The 23973-nt window shown below is 43.0% G+C and overlaps 1 protein-coding gene across 16 annotated transcripts in view; it reads right to left on the bottom strand.

The window, feature by feature from the left end:
• Positions 1-23973, bottom strand: part of ABLIM1 (actin binding LIM protein 1) — a 194392-nt gene that overhangs the window by 119095 nt on the left and 51324 nt on the right. The window contains exon 1 of one of the 16 annotated variants that reach the window (XM_060274759.2): positions 17751-18060. The exons of 12 other annotated variants lie outside the window; for them this stretch is intronic. In XM_060274759.2, coding sequence (XP_060130742.2) covers positions 17751-17994 — 244 coding nt within the window. In that variant the 5' untranslated portion in view covers positions 17995-18060. Of the gene's footprint in view, positions 1-3515; positions 3925-17750; positions 18061-23973 lie in introns of those variants that run through there. 3 more of the 16 variants (XM_060274773.2, XM_088670543.1, XM_060274769.2) reach the window with 3 other exon arrangements.

Here is a 23973-nt window from a genome sequence, read left to right as displayed (position 1 = left end):
TTCCCAGATACAACTGGTGCAGCTTGGAAATGACCTTGTATAAGAAAAATCAGTGCCGTCACCACTTCTTTAGCACAGTACTGTGTTTTTCAAACTTTCTGCCTTCAGAAAACCAAGTTCACACCCAGTTTCTCAACTAAGTAATCTCCAAAGTTTGTGGAGAATTCTGAGAAGGGTGAACACTTGAACCAAGTATTATTACTACTATTTATTAGTCATGATTTACACAAAAGCAACTCAAAGACTTACAAAAAGATGATGGGCAATAGAAACTGCACAGCTACTTTTTCGAGTTAGCTGCTATTGTCACTTTTCTGGTCAGCAGATCAGAATGAAAAATTGTCATAGTACAGGTTTCAAAAGCAGTTTTGACCAACAACCTGCTCTGACTTCATTTGACTTCCACAACAGCACCTTTACAAGGTTATCATAAATTAAGCTTCTGTTGTTCAACAAGTACAGAAATGTTTTCTTCATGGGAAGCTAATTAGTGATGCATACACAAAATAAATGTAAAGCACATTGCTCCCGCCAAAATCCTTTGCCACTTATGAGGGGATTGCTTATAGACGTAGACTTTGCATGGACAAGTATACTGAAATGTGGAACCCATTTATACAAAATATAGTATGTTACAAATAAATATATCTGTTTGTTGCTGTTTAGTCGTTTAGTCGTGTCCGACTCTTCGTAACCCCATGGACCAGAGCATGCCAGGCACTCCTAATATATCTGTACTTGGATAATAATATCTATATATCACATAAGTATACATTGTAATTGTTAATTCTTATAGTGATATAGTGATGTAGTGATATAGTAAACCTTTATTATGTTATCACTTTTTATTTTTATTCCATGACATTTATTTTATGTATTGCTAAATAATAATAATAAAGAAAATGATTCTTGCTCCAATAACATGTAGAATAAAGTCCTTCTCAAACAGGCTCAATCAACAGAATTTTATTACAGCAGGTTTGCTTATGCCTCATAACAACAACTGACAGGGTTGGATTCTTACTTTGGGGGGGGGGGTCTCACTGACATGCAAAATGACAACATTTCCACATATTTGCAGATGCCAAAGTACCATTTAGCTGTGTCAAATTCCACTCAGTGTGTACAGTCAGTGTGTTGCTAAGGAAATTACAGATGATACGGCATTGTACAAACACCATTCTCTTAATTACATCATTTTGCCCTGGTGGAAAATCACAGCTATCAGAGCAATACAAAGGAAACACACACTGCCAAAGCTGGAGCTGAAGCTTCCTTCTCACATATAATAATATCATCCTGAACCTATCCTATGCACTTTGGTCAACCGTCTGGGGTTCTGCTCAGTTTTCTCCAGCCTTCAGAAATGAGGAATACTGGCAGAAGAGTGCATAGTTACACTAGGTTTACAAAATCAAAAGTAAAAAACAAAAACAAATTATTGCTGTAGTAAGTAGCAAGCAAGGGGCAAGCAACACCATAAAAGCGGGTCACCTGACATACTTATTAAGAGAGTTACAAACTGGTCACCCTCTCAGAAACTGCCGATTACACATTTTAACATGCTGTATTCTTTAAGTATCTCTCTGCTGAAGTGAACTGGTTATTGCTTACTGAGAGTCTGTTCATCACCCACATAACCCCGTTTCTGACCTCCACTAGAGAAGCACTTGCTGTTAACAGAGGCCTGCCACTTAGTAGGAAAACATCACCATTCTGGAATGCCCACCAACACCCTGTTGCATTCCTAATTCTCAACTGACAGGTGGCTATTTGGAAGACAGGTACAGACTGATGAGAACACATAAGCTGATCCCCACCCCCTTGCTCCTGCATATAGAAGGAGGCAGGGTGCCCTTGGATACAACTAATGGACAGCTTGGTCAAGTAAACTTGGCCAAATCAACAAATATCTGACTGAACAGGGTGTACATGTGAATGAATAAAACTATGGCATCAGTAACATTGTAAACCTGTGTCTTTTAAGGTCACCAGAACTCCGGCAGCACAGCTTCCAAATTTCCCTATTAAAGCTGGCTAGGGCAGAAAGTAACAAATAATGTTGTAGTTTTTTTGGGGGGGGGGGCTACTATTAACTAGATTGCACTACATTGAAACTAGTTATATTCTAGTAGAAATGACGCCTGAATCGTTTCATGGTGGCTTTCCCAATTAATGTGATTTCCCCAATACTTTGACTATCATTGTATTAAATGTTAATGTCCCAAAGCTATTTCTGGTCTGGTTGTTGTTGTTTGGGGTGGGGGGTGGGGTGGAACTGACACTTGTAACTCAAGATACATTATCAATATAACACGGGAAAGAACCAGTATTTTGGTTTTCCATGGCAGGCAGGCACCTGCCTGGTTGGCTTCCTAACACATCCATTTTCCATAGAAAAGACAAAGCAGAAGTATGCCTGAAAATGCAGATTTTCACACCACACCATCAGAAGCAGGCCTAACCTACTTAAACCAGTACCAAGTCAGAATGGTGTAGTGGTTAAGAGTGTTGGACTAGCACCTAGGAGAGCTTGGTCACGAAGCTCACTGGATGACCTTGGGCCAGTCACTCCCTCTCAGTCTACCCTACCTCACAGGGTTGTTGTGGGGATTAAATGAGAAGTGGGGAAAACATGTATGCCACGCTGAGCTCCTTGGAGGAAAGGTGAGATATAAATCCAATAAATAAATAATAAATAAATAAAGCATCATTAGTATTACACTTAAATCTCTTCCTTGTGTCAGAATCCAGCTAGATTAAGCAAGATGTACATAATTGTACAGCAAGGGGGAAAAACCCAAAAATGAATTAATGTAGAATAACCCACTTAAATCACCAGCCTGTGTGTTAAATCTGAACCTACTGCAAATTATTTCAGGAAGAGGCACAGAGGCATCTTTGGTAAAAGGAGCAGCTTATCCAAACACACTCCGCCCACAAGTTTGTGCTGTTAATATACAGAAGCCTACGGGTGGGTGACTCAAGCCATTTCCTCTCAAATAGCTCTCTGTTAGCAGCACTTGTCCAGAAGAAGCATGACACATACTGGTTAGGCTGAGATTGTTAAAGCAACTGAGGTCCAGCTTTTTGCCACTGATTTTTCTAGAGAAGTTCAATGATGGGACAATTCTACTTAAGCGTGTGGTTTCATAAATGCAACTTAATGGCATTTCAAAGCAGAATGCCAAGGTGTCCATTAAAAGACATTCCAAAACAACCAAAGGACAATTGTAAAAACAACCCATGCCAACATTTTTTTAATGGATCAAAGCTACAGACCTTTAATCTGAGAACCTAATGCATCAGATCTAGCTTTAAATCAAATCACTCATTAGAAATCATTGAAGTTAACATAAATAAATAAATAAATGAGCAGAAAACATGAGCATGAACCATCAGGCACATCAGTTTTTTTGCATGGAAAAGCAACATGGAAAAGCAAACATGACTGACACAGTAACTTGCCAAGCCAATTCAATCCTAACCTAGAAGAATATGCAAGGCTGGATTACCTTTTTCTTTCACCATGGCCAGAACACCGTCTTTGTAGCAGAGGCAGCACAGATTAATTGAGGTGCTTTATAAACGCATACACACACACACACACACACACACACACACACACACGTGCTATCTTTCCAGCAGTAGTTGGCAGAGATGAAGAAACAATTGCCCAGAAGGCAGCCTATTCCAAAGTACTCTGTATTATTTTCCCACCAGATCTGACGTAATTGGAATGCTTGGTGCCGTCTCTCTCTCTCTCTCTCTCTCTCTCTCTCTCTCTCTCTCTCTCTCTCTCTCTCTGCCGTTTCTCTCTCTCTCCTTCGGTCTGCTTTACTCTTCCTAATGGCAGCTCATTCCCAGGGAAAGGACTCTGCCCCTTCTGCGGCAGGAAAGAAAGGAAGAAATTTAAAAAAAAAACACCGCTGCACAGCAAACAGCAACACTAGCAGCCTCTGAGTAACGAAGGCAAAATTCCACTGTCACTAATCCACAGTCATTGACACCACCTTGCAGTCTTCTGACAAGGCACAACAGAGCTGGCAAGCCAGGACTCCCCCAAGTGACAGATACTAGAGTAGAAGTGAGAGACGCCACAGGACCTGCTTCAAGTAACAAAATGGAAAAAGATTTAATGGTGTACACACACACACACACACACACACACACACACACACACACACACCTATTTATATATTTAGTTCCCTCTGTCAGACTGAGAAGCAACTTGACATGAATACTGTACAGAATCAGAGACAGCACAGGCTGCAGCAAGGCTGTATACAGTATAGGTTTCCAGTTTTCAGGGACAAATTCAATCACAGAGAAGCTTCAGGACTTGTATATTTCATAAAGTGCAGGAAGGAATAAGACAATGAAACAGGTGCAAGATGATGGCATGATCACCAAAATGTTTAAAGCAATTGCTCCAAAGTTCACAGAAGACAACCTACCAATGAAGTACTGCATTGGATTTTGCATAGCAGACTCAAAAAAGTGACCTGTTTGCCTAATCTTCTGGAATACATAACAAGCTCCATCCTTCAACATAGCTCTTACCAGGAAAATGCTTGAAACATGTGTTATGGGCAGCATACGGTACATTTCTTGAACCAGAATTCTAACTGCCCCAACTCTCTCTCACACACAGCTTACAGTGCTGTAATTCCCACAGCCAGCAGTATATCAATCAAACACAGGCCTTTAAAAAAAATCATTTTGGAATTTAAAAGAGACCTGCATTTTACTTCAAAAACCACACATGCTCGGATTTTCTTCTTCTTCTCTGTACTGTTGTTTACTTGGTTCCTTCTACATCTTTTTCCTTCATAGTGAATTCTAAAATTCCTTATTGAACATCTCCTGGAAATACCTTTGTACAGTTCAAGTACAAATTTATATACAGGTCTACCTGCCAAGCAAGGCCCTGTAAACAATATGAAGGTGATTTTTCATGTCTGTAATATTACTGGCATACAGAGACTCATCAGCCATTTTACTCGCCTGCATGGAGTTCATCCTCCTCCTCATCAGCCTGATGAAGACCAACATCCTGGGTTGGTCCTACATTGCCAGCACTCTATGCATCAACAATGGTGACCAAACACTTAAGGTAGTAGACAGTTTGTCTACTTGGGTCCCACCATAATCATCGACACTGAGCTGTGCAAGGCAGCTACAGAAATGGCTCGCCTCTCCAAAACAGTATGGGAGAATGTGATGCTAATGGCCAATACCAAGATGAAGGTCTACCAGGCTTCCATGTTGAGCACATTGCTTTATGGAAGTGAGTTGTGGGCAACTTACACCTGCCAGAACCATCACCTCGATGCCTTGCATATGTGCTGTGTCAGGAAGATTTTGGGCATCATGTGGCAGAACAGAGTCTTGAACAAAGATGTATTCTCCCAAGATGTCAGGGACTGGTCAGATGAAGGGTGGTAGAGACCGCCACCCCAGGAGGGACTGGGCAGGAGACAGATGCAGATAGCATGGATCCACATTCATGGTGGTGCCAAACAGGACACACCCCAGACGAAGAAGAAATGGGTTGGAGAAATAATGGTGGATGAGGAACAGGAGCAAGCTAGCAGATGCTCTAAGATGCTCTAGTCCTGAACAGAGACAGAAGTCAGAAGTGGTAGAAACAGTACAGCAGGCAGCTGACACTATGTCACTTGAAAGCCTGGAAGAGCCTCCTTCGTCTCCTTGAACGAAGAGCAGAAAGCTCTTAGAGCAGAAAGCCAAACGGACAGAAAGATTCCTTTGTTGGCTACCATAGGCAGCAGGAAGGGTTTGGAAACTAGGAAGTACAGCAAGCTCTCCGCATTTCTATTCCACTAAGCAGTTAGCCAGTGAGCTCATGACAGAAGCCCACATTCCCAGCATGTCCACACTTCTCTCTCAGTGACATCTACACTAGCTTAGCCATGTACACAGAGTGGAAGATGGCAGGGTCTCCAAGGATGTGCTGTATGAGGAGCTGGCTTAAGGCACTAGGCCTGTTGGCAGACCAACTGTGCATTACAAAGATGTCTGCAAACGTGACATAAAAGCTGGCAACATGAACCCTGCCATATGGGAATCCCTTTCAGATGACCGCAGTGCCTGGAGACAAACAGTCAGGTCGTGTATCCGCATCAATGACCAGAGCAGGATTGACTGCTGGGAGGAGCACAGAGAGAAGCAACACCATAGTGCACCTGTAGCAGAAAAACTAGGTGCCGTCATCTGCCCCACCTGCAACAAAACATATCTTTGACATATCAGTCTCTACAGCCACAGCAGGCACTATAACTCTCCAATGGTTTCACTTCCCCCCTGAAGTTACACTCTTCCACTGTCTCCCAAGACAGTCAGATGCCAACAAGTATTATTGGCATACAAGGTTTTTTTTAAAGACCTTACATCAGCTCTCTTCATAACACCTTCTCCTCATGATGGTCATTTTCTATAAGGGAATTGAATACTGTCTCATATAATCTACTTCTTACTGGCCTAAGTAGTCTCAACATTTTCAGGGTACACTAAGAGATCCTTCTTGCCACTGCCTCTCTCTTTTGCTTCAGTCCCAGCCAGAATGGATTAGGACTACTATCATAAGCAAGACACTGTTCTGTGCTTTCTACCCAGATGAAAACCCTACTATGCTCAATGTGGCTTGCACCCAAGTAGGCATGCATAGGATTGCAGCCAAAGTTTGCTACAGTCAGGACATGATTCTTTAAATTCTTGGGGAAATGGCCAAACTGGGACTGAGATACCCAAGAGTGACAGCTGAACCAGAGGCTTATGGCTACTTATCCCATGATTCCCATCTATCACCCAGATTCCTCTCTTTGTTTTGGCTCCCAGGAGTCCTTCCTCTAACAGTAACTAAAAGCAGATAAAGTGGGAATAGCAGCCAAAATAAAGCAGGGGAGTAGATAAGGGAGGATCCTGGGGGCAGCAAGGTCAGTGAATAGGAAAATGAGATAAAAGTCAAGAGAAAACAAAACCAGAGTTGCATCCAGGGCATTTCCTGCCTAGTGTTAGCACTAGGGAAGGCTCCAGCGGCAATGTTTTTTAAGTGGTCACTTTCCAAGCATCAATGTAGATGCAACCATGAAAAAGGTGGTAAAATTGTCTTGCTGTAAAACTGACAAAATGAGCATAGGAGAAGAAGCCACTTAAACTGGTGCAGAACAGGTACTGAATCCTTCTCCTGCCCTTGCTTTCTAGATGAAACAGCTTCTCACTAGCTGTTTTTCTGCATGTGGGAGAAACATAGGTGGGAAGGAGATAGAAGGGGCAGAATGAAGGCAAGGAAGCATTTACAAAAATGCAGCCCAACCCATATCCCAGCAGTAAGTTGTACCACCTTAACATGCAGTTAGAGCTTCGGTTGGGATGTCTGAATAAAGCATCACCCCTGAATAATAATAATAATAATTATTATAATGATAATAATAATAAAATGATTTATTATTTATACCCCGCCCATCTGGCTGGGTTTTCCCAGCCACTCTGGGCGGCTTCCAACAGAATATTAAAATACAATAATCTATTAAACATTAAAAGCTTCCCTAAACAGGGCTGCCTTCAGGTATCTTCTAAAAGTCTGGTAGTTGTTTTTCTCTTTGACATCTGGTGAGAGAGCTTTCCACATGGCGGGTGCCACTACCGAGAAGGCCCTCTGCCTGGTTCCGTGTAATTTGGCTTCTCGCAGCGAGGGAACCACCAGAAGGCCATTGGCACTGGACCTCAGTGTCCAGGCAGAACGATCGGGGTGGAAACACTCCTTCAGGTATACTGGACTTGGAAATTGTGCTTGGAAATGTACTAGGAGCCAATGTAGGTCTTTCAAGACCGGTGTTATGTGGTCTCGGCGGCCACTCCCAGTCACCAGTCTAGCAGCCACATTCTGGATTAGTTGTAGTTTCCGGGTCACCTTCAAAGGTAGCCCCACATAGAGAGCATTGCAGTAGTCTAAGCGAGAGATAACTAGAGCATGCACCACTCTGGCGTGACAGTCTGCGGGCCGATAGGGTCTCAGCCTGCATACCAGATGGAGCTGATAAACAGCTGCCCTGGACACAGAATTAACCTGCGCCTCCATGGACAGCTGTGAGTCCAAAATGACTCCCAGGCTGCACACCTGGTCCTCCAGGGGCACAGTTACCCCATTCAGGAGTACCTGACTACCCTGTTCTCAGTGGAGGGGGTTAGCTCTGGGATCTGTGAACTGTGGAACAGGTATGGTAATTCTAAGTGCATGTAAAGGAGGAGGAGGAGGAGAAATAGCCTGCTACTTGGCCAGTAACGTATGCAGCGCTTGCTTGCCTTTTTTCTGCTAAAAGAGGTTACAATTAGGCTGCAGGAATCTGTGTTCCATGCCCGAAGTCATTTCCCTTTCAAGGGCATATCTTCCATATACCCTTAACCATGTTTCAGCATTACCATGGGTAGCATAAACTAAGTGTACTCTTATCCAATGTTATCCAGATCTTGGGTCTCTGAAAGGCAACACTTTTCCAAACACCAGAAATCAGTAAATGAATACAAACTGTGAGTCAAGGGATGGGCAACCTGTGGCCCATGGTCCAATTTCAAAACTGCCCTGCAATCTGTTCAGACCTCTGGCAAGAGTGATCTGGCCCTCACCTGGCAGTTTGCTTGGGGTGGGGGCAGGGAGAAAGAAAAGGGAGGGCAGGAAACAGAGAAAAATTATAGTCTTACCATTTTCCCCATTTCCCTGCACCACTGCCCCATCCATTGGTAGCATGCAACCCTGGATAAATTATCTCAAAGGGAATACAGCATTAGGCCAACACAGGGACAGACGGATGGTGCATCTCAAAAGAGTGATAATGTACAGTCACCCTTAAATTTTATCTAATAAGCAGTCACCATTAGAAGCAGTGACAGATATTAAATCATCTGGCTTTCCTTGTACTGTATTCCTTATTCATCCAGATCTGTTATTTGAATAGATGAGACACACAGGAAAAAATGCATTGGGTGTGTGTGTGTTTCCTCACCAGTATAGGCTGGGCTTCTGTTATCAGATCCCTGATAAACCCTGGGAACAGAAGGATAACATTCCAACTTCTGCGGCTCACTTTACTGCTAAGAATAGCTGTAGGACCTCACTATGTGGTGATGGATTGAAACTTTTTGCCCTTAGATACTAAGCTGGTTCCAATGCAACGACAAACAGTGGTTTATAGCTACTTATACAAGACTCTGGCTCATACGCTCCCCTGACTTTCTCCTTCTCCAGGATGGCTGGGAGCAGATCAAAAGCTTTTACTGCCAATGGCAATTAACCACAGTTCTGTGTTGTGTCTAAACCCTACATTGCAGTTATGCATCTTATGTATCGTTAGTTGAAACAAGCCAGCTTCATAAAACTATGGTTTAGAGTTGACTTCATTTAGCTAAGCATAGTTAAGACTAACTGCAGTTTGTCCAGGTTGAGGAATCACAACATTTATGTGGTTAATCATAAATGGATGCAGTGGAGAAAACCTTCCTTCACTGAAGTTAAGCTATGTAGAGGCCATGCAGTTTTCATGTGTCCAGTATGCTCATCTTGTTCCTCCTATTTGCTAACATTGTTGGATATACAGTACATACACCATCAAAACACTTCAGACCCAGGGCCAAAATAAATGGGGTTCAAGAAATCCATTACAGTGGTACCTCGGTTTATGAACACAATTGGTTCCGGAAGTCTGTTCATAAACTGAAGCAAACTTTCCCATTGAAAGTAATAGAAAGTGAATTAATCCGTTCCAGACGGGTCCGCGAAGTACTCAACCTGAAGCGTACTTAACCCGAAGCATGGGTGTAATTGGTTCTGGAAGTCTGTTCATAAACTGAAGTGTTCATAAACTGAAGCGAACTATCCCTTTGAAAGTAATGGAAAGTGAATTAATCCGTTCCAGATGGGTCCGCGGCGTTCGTAAACCGAAAATTCGTAAACCGAGGTGTTCACAAACCAAGGTTCCACTGTACAAGATCTTGTTGTTGTTGTTTTGTATTTTGATTAAAGAATAAAATACTAGGTATAATAAAAAGGGAAATTCCTTGAATGCCCAAATCCAGGTTTGAGGCAAGTACTCTTTGGTGAGAGAACCTCAAAACATGCAGCAAAGTAAAGCATGGATATATAGGCTGTTAAAACGTTAAAATATCCCCTTCTAAGTTCCTTCCAAAGTTCTCCACTTCCCTCTGCCAGAGCTGTTACTAAATGCAGAGAGGAAAGGATACAGACACAGTCCAAAACATGGTAGCCCCCTGCAGGGTCGGCGCGTCCATATAAGCGAGCTAGGCAGCCACCTAGAGTGCCGTCATGGAGGGGGCGCTGCCAGCCTGCCTCCTGCCCGCTGCCCTCCGCTCACCGCTTTCCCTCCTGCTGCTGTTTGCTGCTGGCTGCAGAGGCGCTTCCCTGCACAACAGGGAGGCAGGGAAACCTGAGTGCGCGCCCAGCGCAGCAGCGACAGCACCATTCATCCGGCCGAGCGCCATGAGCCCAGCGGGGGCGAGACTCAGCGGCCTTCCGCGCTCTCCAGCCTGCTAACCAGCCAGGCGGCCACCACCAGCAGGCCCTTCCACACCGCCAGGGCGATAGACAGCGGCGGGAACGCTGCTGGCTCCTTTCACGCCACGAGTGAGTTGGCGGCTGATTGACAGGCGGCCTCGGAGAGCCACTGAGTTTGGCGCCCCTTCTGCGCCCCTGATGGCCAGGTAAAGAGACTGCTTTTTACCCCTTCCCCTCACCAACAACCAAGAAACTCTCTTTTTATTTTTTTATTTTCTTCCTACTTTTTATTTTTTCTATTTTCTATTTTTTTCTATTTTTTATTTTTCTAATTTTTATTTTTCTATTTTTCTATTTTTTATTTTTATTTATTTTTTCATTTTATTTTTTATTCCACTTTTATTTTTTCTAAAAAAGGTCAACAACCCTGGGAAATGGAGGGGGGCGCCAGAAGGTGATATCACCTAGGGCGCAAAAAAACCCTAGAACCAGCCCTGGCCCCCTGGCTCCTTTTTTTCCAAACTGAAAAGTTTTCAAGAGATCCAGCTATGGTTTTCCCATGTCACATTTAGCCTGGAACTCAGCTGTTGGGTACTGCAAATAAAACAATGTAAATTGAGCATTTTTGCTTAGGTATATTTTACTTTTACTTCTCTTATAAAGAACATGTTTTGATTGCTGCACGGAACAGTAGTACCACAGTGGTGTTTTCTACAGCAAACATGTAAAGTGTGTGATTAAAATGTGCCTGCACATCTTTAAATGCCTATCTACGGTAGGTTCAGTTTTCCTAGATGCATCTCTTCCTTCCTCACTTTATCTACTGCGGGAAACAATCTTAATGTGCAACATTGCCCAATGCCTGGCACCATCAGTTCTTGGAAGGCCTACCACTGCCAACAGCATTATCACTTTGATGCTTCTTACAACAACAACAACAACAACAACAACAACAACAACAACAACAACAACAACAACAACAACAACTTCTTTTACAGGAAAGTATTTGGCAAGCCAGGCACAGCCACCACCACCCTTTCTCCAGAAAGCCTCTAAAGCATGTTTCTTCTCAGTGCATGGCTGCCTCCCTCGCCTCTGCTGCACCACCATGCAGCTCTCCCCCTGCCGGTAAACTTGCTACAGAGAGGCAGAGGACACTTGGCCAAGGGCCCCTTCAAATTGGCACAGCCTGCAGCTTTGTCCTCCAGGGAGCAATGAACTGTAAAATAGCAATACTAGAAGCACACCACCAGTTTGAAGCTACTAGCCTACCGCAGATTTCGGCTGGCTTTGTTGTTTTAAAATCCCACACAAGTATTGCAATTTGAACTCATTATGGTCCTGTTCCAAGAGTGAGTACAAGAACCAATTCAGTTTTTTTATTAAGCCATATACCCAGACAAGTGAGTGTTTATATTTTGTTACAAATGTATAAATTTCTTGCAAGGATAGGAGAAAAGGGGTTCAAAATGCAGTGCTTGACAGTAAGACAAATAAAATGTTGGAAATTTGAATAGGTCACACAGTTAACCCAGGAATACTGGTTTGGGGGGAAAGCATGGGGCAGGACATAAATGAGCCTACAGAGCATTTTGCAGACATGATTCTAAGTTGAGCAAGGAACCTGAAAGAGTTAAGGGGTCTAAAGGACCTGACACCTTTAATAACACTGAAATGTAACCTGCCACCTTCAATAACATGCTTCACTTAGCAATAATGTGCTTAATTTTACCTTATCTGGTCACAGCGAAGGTATTTATTTATTTCTTCTCTTCTTGTGGACATTAGTGTAAAGCAATTGTCCATAAGCATTACCATAGCAACTACTGACAACAACAATGATGTGGGATTTCTTTCAGGGCAAAAGTACGTAAGAAACCAGAGGAGCTTTCCTATCATCCAAATAATAAAACACACCAGCGATCAGACACCTTGCTTTGGCTTTAGGGTGTAATTTAAACATAATGCTACCCTTTATTGAAACTGCTGAAGAGCTGACCTAGCTACCTAACGCAAACACACAATGTCAAACAAATGTTGCACTAGTAGGGACTTTTGTGCTGCTTTCCACTAGAACAGGCATATCCAACTTCCAAGAGACTGTGATCTACTCACAGTATAAAAAGACCGGCTGTGATATTGTCATTGCCAGGAGTTGATGAGCTTTTCTGGGGAGGGTTGGCTAAAGTTGTTGAGTTTTTTGGGGGGAGGATGGGAGAGAGGGTACTGCAATCAACCTCAGACACCCCCACAGATCGACTAGTAATTCTGCAATGTCATGCATATCCTCCCTTGCAAATAGGTGCTGAAAGTGATCTCCTACCCTCTCACCACCCCCTTGAGTGTTTTTGTAGTAGCAAGCCGAGAAGGTTAACAGTAGGAATTAAGACTATTTCACACATTATGGATTAGGAGTGTACACTGTGTGTACATCAACAAATCTGGGGCAGTTACACATATTTATATCACCAGGTACATACACAGCAGATACCTGGAACTGGCTGCATATCACCAGTAGGTCTGTGTGCATGCAATAAAAAGACATATGCATGCTCTCTTACTCCAGAGTATGTATAGCGGTCATTGGTTCACTCATCCTGAACAAAAAACAACATATAGGTAACCCCTTTTACTCATTCTCTGTTGTTTTTACAATGGTTCCCAGTGTAATTACATAAATAGAAGAATAAAAGCACAATCCTAAACCTGTTTACTCAGAAAAGTTTTTATTCTATGGTTTTTGATATAATTGTTGTAAACTACTCTACTTTTTTATGAATAGCAGTATGTGGGTGTACGGTTAGGTGTGTTTGTACAATAGTACAGAGGAGATCTAAAGCGGGTGGTGCTGTGGGTTAAACCACAGAGCCTAGGGCTTGCTGATCAGAAGGTTGGCGGTTCGAATCCCCGCGATGGGGTGAGCTCCCGTTGCTCGGCCCCAGCTCCTGCCAACCTAGCAGTTGGAAAGCACCTCAAAGTGTAAGTAGATAAATAGGAACCGCTACAGCGGAAAGGTAAACGGTGTTTCCGTGTGCTGCTCTGGTTCACCAGAAGCAGCTTTGTCATGCTGGCCACATGACCCAGAAGCTGTACGCTGGCTCCCTCGGCCAATAACACAAGATGAGCGCCGCAACCCCAGAGTCGGTCACGACTGGACCTAATGGTCAGGGGTCCCTTTACCTTTATATTACAGGGGAGATCTAAAGGGTTTGCAAAGAAAGACACTCATAGCAAATTTTGGAGGTGGGGCAAACTTTGCTGTGGTAGGAACTCATGGCTGGTTAGTTTTGGTATTGTCACACCATGGAGAAAATAATGGTGGCAGCCAGGTGACAACAACTGGAAGGCATGCCAGTGCCTATCAGTGGGTTTCACACCCAATTTTCTCTTCCTCTCCCACCGGTACAACACCCACCCACCCTGGGCTTTTATCACACATAAAGGGGAATGGCAAAATGCAGGGAGTATTTTAGCTCAGCCCAAATTACTGTACTGCATATTTCTAATGCTAGACTAGATTTAGCACACATCAGTCCAGCATCAAAGAGACTTGTATGACTGCATTACAATTGCAGAGTTAACAGCAGCTCAAAGTTACAGGTGAGTGGAGGGGTACGATTGCCTTCACATACAAAGTACCGTATATGTTTGCTTTTTCACTGTTTAGGGAGTGGAAGAGACTAAATTGTTCACAATTTTATCTTGATTAAGGAGAAAATAGAAACCAAATGCAGCAGAATGGCAGATCTGAGCCTCTCTGAATAAAAGTGCTGCACACTCAATCACTAGGGATATTATCTGAAGTTCTACTCACCTTTCTTCCTTCCCAGATGGAGACTAAGCTCCAACCCGGCCAGCTTAAGAGACCTGACAAGATCAGAGGTCACTGATAAGGTGCTGTTATGTCTGCAGGTCATAGCAAGAACACAACATTGACACCTTTATTTGCCAGTGGGCTGCTATTGGCTTAGCAGTTGCAACCAGAGGCATCAGTTGCTGAGAAGAAAATTACGACTGAGGAGTCTCCCTCCCTTCTAATTACTTCAAGCTGTGTCTGTCAGAAGGGGGAAGACTGAGGAGTCTGCTGCATTTCTCTATGCTAACCTCAAAACACAAACAAAGGGATGCAGCTCACCCTTATCACAATATTTTTATTATTAATTAAATTTCAATACCGCCCTTCATCTGAGGACCACAGGGTGGTTTACAATATAAAAACCAAATGTAAAAATAATAGCTACGGGAACAGCTCAATTCTCATCACTTGATCTCAGCTGGACTTTGCCATGCCTCACAATACAGTTGGCTGCCTTTTGCTGGATAATATTATGAAAATGGCATTTGCTTGCTTCATTTTTATTTGCAACTTTTTGCTATCTAGAAGGAAAATGACACAAAAACAGTTTAAAACTAGATTGAGGTGGTCTCATACAGGTAGTGAAGCTGTTTACACAAATGGAACTGCTCTTCAGACTAATTTGTCCAAGGAAATTACCGGTAGTGTTTCTCCCACACCTCATCTTGAATATTTTGCTGTGAGGGGCTTCCCACTTTTTCTTTTAGTACAATAGCCATTATAGTTCTTTCTGCCTTAGACACAAACATCTTAGCAAAATTGTGCATCTGCTAAAATATTACATCAGCAACTTAAAAAAATATTATCATCCAAACTGAGCTTTCCTTTTAACTCTGGGTCAACACAGCATTGAACCACAAATGGGAGGCTCACATTAGTCTGCTGGGATCAGGCCAATGCTGGGCTCAGGGCCGTCTCACTGCTCATTTTACAAAACAATTTTTTTTCTGCAGTCATGGAAGTAGAAATCCTTTTAAATAATTAAATAAATTCCTATAGTAGCAAGGCAGAACATTGAGTAAATTGGTTTATGATGCATTAAGTAAATTCTTCTGTCTGGCAGAAGTTAATGTTAAAAAACTGAATCTAAACATTTGTGCCGGCAACAGTGTATGGCTTAGAGCTGTGAATTTGTGTGTGATGCCTAACATAGGTTTCTATATCCTTATGCAGAGGGTTAGTTAATCTTTAGTTTAATGTTTGTTATTCTAACTGGTTCAAGTTCAGATTCTGAATCTGATGATGTCTCAATCAGCTAATTATACATTTGACCACGACCAATAAGAAGTTATTACACAGACTAAACAGGTTAAAAATTGGCTCCCAGATCCACAAGCCTCCATTTGAAGCAGATTCCCATGAATTTGTCCAGAACTCAAGAACAATCACAAACTCTGATTATACAAAATCCTCTGAACACCCAAGTGCTTATATCACACTGTGAAAACCTCTTAACACTCGACTTAACTGTCTTAATCCTAAAGGTAGGAGTCAAAAGTATCAAAGTGGTCAAATAAATTGATCCCATTGACAGGATAAAAACTATGGCTAGGATCCAGGCCAGAGCAAGTGGCTGTTATGCTCAGACAAACAACTATTTAAGCTCCTCTAGAATTGGCCTCCACAGTCACTTACGGACTCATTGTTAAAACCATGTTTATGGAAGACAATCTTACTCAGCTATAAGTGATCGCCAAAGAGAAGAAAGAGACAAGTTGCAGCTCCCTGCATGCTCCCAAAATCTCTCTCCCAAGTTTGGGGCCCTCCACAACGGCAGCTGGTAAGATACAAGGAGCTATAAAAAGGTAAAGGGACCCCTGACCATTAGGTCCAGTCGTGACCGACTCTGGGGTTGCGCGCTCATCTCGCATTATTGGCCGAGGGAGCCGGCGTATATAATCATAAGCAATTGTAGTCTGTGCCTTCCTCTGTGTGCGGGATCTTATCCAGCATGCATAATCATGCCACAGGGAAGCATTTCAGTGAAAGAGAGTGAAGAATAAGCTTAACTTTCTCTGAGTGAAAGTAAAAAATATGTGCCTAAATTTTGGTGGAATCTGTGGCATGTTAGTAACACTGTATAAAGGCACTCCAGTAAAAGAAGAATCACTAGCTGCTGCCATTTTCAAATCAACTATGCAAAGGAAGGCAATTTATGGTGAAAATATTGGGTTGCCTGAAGATTGATGGCTGAGGGACTAGATAGGCTGGACTCAAGCATTTGTCACTTGTCCTCCATGAATGGCACCTTTATACTTTGGAATTCCATTTTCGTCATTTGGAAAATGGAGATAATGACCACATTTGTAATTCTGTCTGATACCTAGCAGTATTAAGATGATTATTATTTATTTAAAATTTAAAGCACCTTTCTTCTCCAAGCAGTTCAGAGTGGCAAGATGGGCTGCTTGAATGCAAGAACTGACCACCACTGTTTTCAAGATATCAATTAATTATTTGCAAAACACTCCACAATCTCCTGTATCGCAGCAGTAATAGGCACAATGTAACAAACACTAAAGGAATCATACAGTTTAAAAAAAAACCTGCACTTTCCAACCTAGGCCACATTAAAGGAGTTTTTACGTTTATGTTCTGTACATTGCAAGCTATATTGGGACTGTTGCACTGTCATGTTACTTGAGTTTACCATCACTTCACAGCAGCAGAAAGAAACTATCAGCTATTGCGCTCTCCTTTCTCAAGAGATGAAGGGATAGAAATAAATTTCAACAGAACACACAACTAAGGAGTGGCATAATAATCAAAAGGCAGGGCTTCTGCTTGGACCAGGCATCTAATGGGAACAGAACTGAAAATACTTTTTAATCAAACAATACACAAAAAGTCATAATTTTTTAAAGGACCTGTTTAGGAGCTCTGCTTTTTGACTTACCACCTTGTTGCCTTAACTATACTCTCTAGTCTACAGCCACCTTAACATCTGGTTAGACTGGACTTCCTCAACCTGGTGCCCTCCGTAGGTTGCTGGGCTACAACTCCCATTGTCCCTGACATTTGGGACATGCTACACTGTGGCTGATAAGAGTTGGGAGTCCCAACAACATCTAGAGATCACCGGGTTGGGGAAGCCTGGCTTAGGCTACCATATGGAAAATTCAGAAATATACCAGCTGTTGGACTTACAACAGCCTACCATTTATTGACTATTTAGAAAAGCAAGGCCCATGGTAGTTGCTGCATAATACAAAGTGGACAAATCCAGCAGCTGCTCTAGAGTATATATACCCTCTGTTGATCTCCATGCTTCTTAGCAAATATTTCATTTCCACCACAGATTTTAACAGTCACTGAAACAGCTCAAAGGTGGACAAGTCCAGACTAGAGCCCAGCTTTCTTACTTACCTGAACCTTCTGGATAATCAAACAACCATTCACACAAATAGTAGTCATCTGGATTCAGGTATGGCAGCTGCTTCATCACAGACTGCTTGGGGACAAGGTACAAGACCTCAGCAATATTACCGTCCTCTATAATAGACATCCTTTTGATAGAGTTTTTGAACTTTATCCGCTCAGACACCAACCTCTTGCTTTTCCCTGATCCACAAAGCTTCCCAAAACTGTTTAAACTGGGGAAAGATGGCATATCTATGGCAACTGTAAAGCGAGCAGCTAAGGAAGTAAACCAGAGTGAGCGAGCGAGTGAGAGTGTGAGAGCGTATACATAGCCACTGGGCTGCCACCGTCTGGCATGCTGTCCTCATCCATCCTTATTTCACTTCCTTGTCCACCAAAGGAGATTAAGCAGGAAGTATTTTTAGCAGTGATCTTCAGGAGATTATGACAAGCACGCTTAGTCAGGTGACAGCCTTCAAAACACTATTGGAACCAGCAACGCTTTGCTTTGGTGTCCATAAACGTGAAGTGAAAGCATATAGAGCATGGCACAATCGGATTAATATCCTGGGCAAGAGAGAGGACATATCTGAGGAAGATAAGAGGATTACTTTTGAGAAACAAAAGCCTCAGCACAGTGGAAGAAATCTTGTTAAGAAAGAACCTTCATAAGCCCCACATATCCATCTGTGCATTTAATCTAACATTTCCCATGTGCATTACAGCTAAGGATGGCTCACCACACTCTATTGTATCTTGTACAGCATTTCTACCAGCAGATTTTCCTGCGAGACATAATTTCTGCAGCCTCTGTGGTCACAAAAGTTATCTATAGCCTTCTTGAGAAATATTTATTTTCCCAACTCTGCCATCTCCTTTCCTCCTTCCAGTCTCATTAACAGAAGACTCACAAAGATCCCAACTGTTACCCCCACCTCTAGCTGTATTTACAACAGATATCTACAATCTATTCCTAATGACTTACTAATCTAAGAAACTAAACTAATGATTTTTTTTTCCTTGGGAAAGAGCAAAGTAAAATATTAACAGTGCATTCGAAAGCACTTGAAGCCAACAGTGCATAAGCAAAGGGGGAAATTCTAGTTGTTGTTAGCATCACATAGTTACAGGTATTGACTCTGAAGAGCATGCAAACCAAATGGAACCTCCACTACCCCTTGTTTCAGGTCGGCTGCACAAATAGTTCCCCACATGGAATTGCTTTAATCACCATGTTGCTTGCGGTCCATTTGTCACACTGAAGCATAAGAATGTTAGGCGAGCCCTGAACAAAGAGGCATGTCCAGCACCCTATTCTCCCCAATGATGAACCAGAGGCCCATAGGAAGCCTGCAAGCAGGACATGGGTGCTTCAGCACTTCACACCTGCATTTCTCCCTGACTTCGAGGTGTATATTCAGCAAATCATATTCCACAGCTCTCCCTTCCTCTGTTTTTTTTTCTAGAGAGGGAAGTAATTCAATTTTCTTTTCACGTATTAACAAAAACAATACAAAGAGTTCTTTATTCTCACTAAACATTCCCCAGTCTTCTCTTTCCCTATGTTCCCAGATGGCAGCACATGTGAAAGGATGAACAGAGACCCCATTCTATAAGACAGTTTTCATGAATAAGCAATTCAGAAGTTAAAGGTATGTGCTGCTCTTTTAAAAATCACCTAGGGTGTCTCTATTTTCATCTGAGAAATGTTGGAGGGTATGCTTTAACTAATCTCCATTGAGAAGAATTCTTGAGTCAAAAAACATTAAGTGCTCTTTAAACTCAAGCTCAAAAATGAACAGTTCATGTGAATGCTGTATAATATGCATTAATGTGAAGCTTACTGCAACTGAAAGTCTATCTTACCCAATACTGCTGAATCTAACAAAAGATACACTTTGGCTGTTGTTAACAGTTGAATGACTGTGAGCACCCACAAAATAAAACTGGAGTGGTTTATTATGGCTGTTCAGATGCTCTGCACATGCTCACCCACACAAGCTAACACGGACTCTAGAAAAATGAAATTAAACTACAAACCATAGGCTTTGTCACTGTAGACAAAGCCTATGGTCTGAAGTTCTATTGCACCCTTTCTGGTTCCAGCGTTTGTTCCTGGTGTTAAAATTCAATAACTATGCAAGATACTTCAGGGTGCTTGTTTATACAATCAAAATCAATGGATAACCTGAAAATTCTTACTATGACATAAAAATCTATTATGTATTTATTTAGCAATAAGCTAAGCAGGCAAATGCTCTCAGGGCGGTCAAAGCATTCCAATGTAGACTTGTTTCATGTAATTCATTGGTCTGAGCTCAACTGAGCAAACATAACACACCTGTTTGCTGAGTATATGGTAGCTTATCTTGAGATGAACAGAATGGAGAACCTGGGGCTCTTGATTATTTTTAAATCGCCTTTGAACTACACTCACATCATAGTCCCTGTATGGCCTTAGACTTTGTAAACAAACCCTGAGGGTGAAGTGGGTTCAGGAATAATCTTAATATGAAATCTTCTGTAACAAGTGAGGGACAGGAAAACAAGGCTGAAGAATTGCTGTCTTTTAAAAGTCATTTTCACCACATTCAGCTGCCTGTGAACTTTCGCATGTGCAGCTACAATGAAACATGGGCCTTTTCAAGAACTCTTACCCTCATTTGCACATGTGTGTGTATTCTGTGATGTTGCAAAGATCATGGTAAAGAACAAGAATGCCTGCAATTTCCATGAGTATTTCACACATCAAATTGCTCAGAGAAATCGGGTCCTCCCTAACAAGAGGGCATGTGTTGCGGTGCGACCTGGCAACCAGCCCCTGTGTTGTGGGTGGGAGCGTTTGGATGGCCACAATACCCTATTGGAGGTCCCTCGATGCTGGGAGCAATCAGTCCAATGGGAAGCCAGCTAAAGTACATTGAGGGACCTCTATTTAAGCCCATGCACGTGTCCCTGAGCTTCCTCTTTTGGGCTCTGTGCATCGGAACACACGCCCATAGCGCTTGACCTTGCTATGCTGTCGTGTGTCGTCATCTCCTGTGACTCCGGCGCTTGCTGGGTCCACGGCCGTTTCCACATAAGGTCAGGAAAGCCCACTGCCTAAAACTCTGGAAAGCAGCTGCCAGCCATTGTACAATGGGCCAATGGTATGACTTAATACAAGACAGCTTACTATGTTCCTAAGAAATATTAATTTCCTTCCCGCCAACAGGGCACTGCGTTTCATTGGTAGAGGTGCTGCCATGTGGCATCACCTCTACCAATGAAACGCAGTGCCGGGGTGAGGGATGACCGTGGCGCTGCAGAGCGGAACAGGGACCTAGTGCCCCTGTTCCACTCGCTTACCTCCCTGCTCTCCCGGCACGGCTGGTGGAGGGAAAAGGGAGGCCGCCACGCAGCTCCCCCACTTGCCGGGGCGCCCCTCAGTGCCCCCTGATCGCCCAGGCACCCTGGCGCAACGCACCACTAGAGTCAATGGGCGAGCCGGATCTGTGCATCGGAACACCCGCCCACCTCTCCCTACTTTTAGGGCATTTTGCGATTGACCTTGCAATGCCGTCATGTATTATCTGTCATTGGGACAGGGGCACGGCAGGAATTTTCCCCACTTGGCTGATTGGCTGGTGCCATTTGGGTTTTGCCTGCCGCATAGCAAATCGTCACAACTTGTAAAGTTGGGATAGGCTCTGGTTCAAGTTGATGGGGTGGCAGAAGGGTCTCGCCATCCCTATGTGTTGGGTATTCTGCTAAAGGAATCCATGGACTCATGGTTGGTCTTCCCTGTGAGGGGTTGTGCCCTGAGCCTGAGTCCAGGGCTCATCTGGGTGGAGACTGGCAGGGCTCCTGCTTTCCACTGTCCCAGGTGTTCACCCAAGGCTGACTTATGGTTGGTGCCCAGGGTCAGCGCTGCCTGCAGGGCTGCAGGTAGCTAGTCAAACCAGAGCCTATGCAGCCACTCACTTGATTGTAATCAATAAAGTTGTGGCCTAAATTCTGCCAAAAACCAAACCAAAGATTTGAGTCTTGTCTGAATTTATTCCGGGAGGTGGTTAAAAGGTCTCCACACGCAACTGAAAATAGTAATAATGAATATGGACATTTACCCCATGTAGCTCAGCAACAGAGCACATGTGGTGCATGCACAATGTCTCAGGTTCAATTTCCAGCACCAGCCACATAAAGTCAGGAAATCCCACTGCCTAAAACTCTGGAAAGCAGCTGCCAGCCATTGTACAATGGGCCAATGGTATGACTTAATACAAGGCAGCTTACTATGTTCCTAAGAAAAATTAATTTCTTTCAAGATTATAATACTTCTCTGTGTGTGTGCATATGTGTATACATGCATACACCCTTTATTGCTAAGAAAATGGCTGCCTCCCATTGTGACAAAATCCAATATCAATACTTTAAACAGGAGGGCAACTGGATACTTAAATTAATCTGCTGGTGAAAGTTTTTGTGAAATGATTGCCCCATCATAATGATTATTATGGTGGTAATCAGCTGCAACTTTTTTCAGGCTGGACAAATTTTATTTCCAACTGCACCCCTTTAGGTCATATTGAATGTCAGTATGAAAAGTTCCCTGACTTCCGTGATCAGCTGGTGACTGAGGTAGGATGGTAGGCTGGAAAAGTGTCCCTGCACACAAAGAACCCTCCACACATCACATGGCCCTTTAGATCTTAACCAAAGCCACCATTTTTAAGCTCCAAAGTTTAGCTCCCATAGGAGCTGTTTTTTTGTTTAAAAACACAAAATACTACAGAATGTTTTGCTAGGCCAATTTGTTATTAAAGAATTTATTTGGATTGTGGTGTGTTGAATTGTTGCTTTGCTTTTAAAAGTAGAATTATGTATTACCTGCAATGATGACCGTGAGTCATGATCCCTGTTAGAAGCAGCAATTAAAGCTTTTTTTCTTTTTCTTTTTTCTTTTTGATGCTTCAACATTTCAAAAATTAGCACAGCACTTCCATGAGTTTTGCAAACGGTGCCTTTCAATGAAATACCGCAAAACATTAGACAAATATTTTTGAATCCAATATCAGTAAAGCAATACTTCACTCCATCGTACCAGACTTCCAGTGACACCCTGAAAATAACAGTCCAGCCCTTCGTCCTGTAAACACCATTTGCTGCTAATCTTGTTTTGACTTCAGGGGCTAAGTTCAATTTTCCCTCTCTGCTTTCAATTTAACCAGGGGGTATGTCTATTAGGGACGCGGGTGGCGCTGTGGGTTAAACCACAGAGCCTAGGGCTTGCCAATCAGAAGGTCAGCAGTTCAAATTCCCGCAATGGGGTGAGCGCCCATTGCTCAGTCCCAGCTCCTGCCAACCTAGCAGTTCAAAAGCACGTCAAAGTGCAAGTAGATAAATTGGTACCGCTCTGGCGGGAAGGTGCTTTGCTCTGCTGCTTTGGTTCGCCAGAAGCGGCTTAGTCATGCTGGCCACATGACCTGGAAGCTGTATGCCGGCTCCCTCGCCCAATAACGTGAGATGAGCGCCACAATCCCAGAGTCAGTCATGACTGGACCTAATGGTCAGGGGTCTCTTTACCTTTATGTCTATAAGACCCTGTATTTGCCTTCTATAATACAACATGACAAGAATGAGAAATGAGCAAAACAAAAAGGAATCTAGACTAACCAGGAGGCTTTCTCAGATCAGACTGCGGTTCTCGGTAGATAGTGACCTCCAAGGATAATGCTGCAACATCTCAGATCAGGAAAGCCAATAAATTATATACAAGGGATAAAGGGCTGAATTTAGTGCTGACAAAGATTACTTAAAATACTTACATATTTCACAAAATTTGGCCCAGTTACTGACCTCCTGGAGAAACATAGGCCACTTTTTCTTCAGCCATTTTTATTAGTGTCTGAAAGCTGCTGACAGCTAATATACGCATATACTCTAACAGGCCTCCACATTTTCCTGGAGTGTTTATCCAGGGTCAACTGGAAAACTATTTAACATCTAAAGGGGTAAAGGTAAAAGGGACCCCTAACCATTAGGTCCAGTCGCAGACAACTTTGGGGTTGCAGCACTCATCTCGCTTTACTGGCCGAGGGAGCCAGCGTACAGCTTCTGGGCCATGTGGCCAGCATGACTAAGCCACTTCTGGCAAACCAGAGCAGCGCACGGAAATGCTGTTTACTTCCTGCTGGAGCGGTACCCATTTATCTACTTGCACTTTGACATGCTTTTGAACTGATAGGTT

This window comes from Zootoca vivipara, chromosome 5 (genome assembly GCF_965207765.1).
Source record: "Zootoca vivipara chromosome 5, rZooViv2.hap1.1, whole genome shotgun sequence".
Classification (NCBI taxonomy): Eukaryota; Metazoa; Chordata; class Lepidosauria; order Squamata; family Lacertidae; genus Zootoca; species Zootoca vivipara.
The sequence above is the reverse complement of the archived record's forward strand: the minus strand, read 5'-3'. Positions and strand labels throughout refer to the sequence as shown.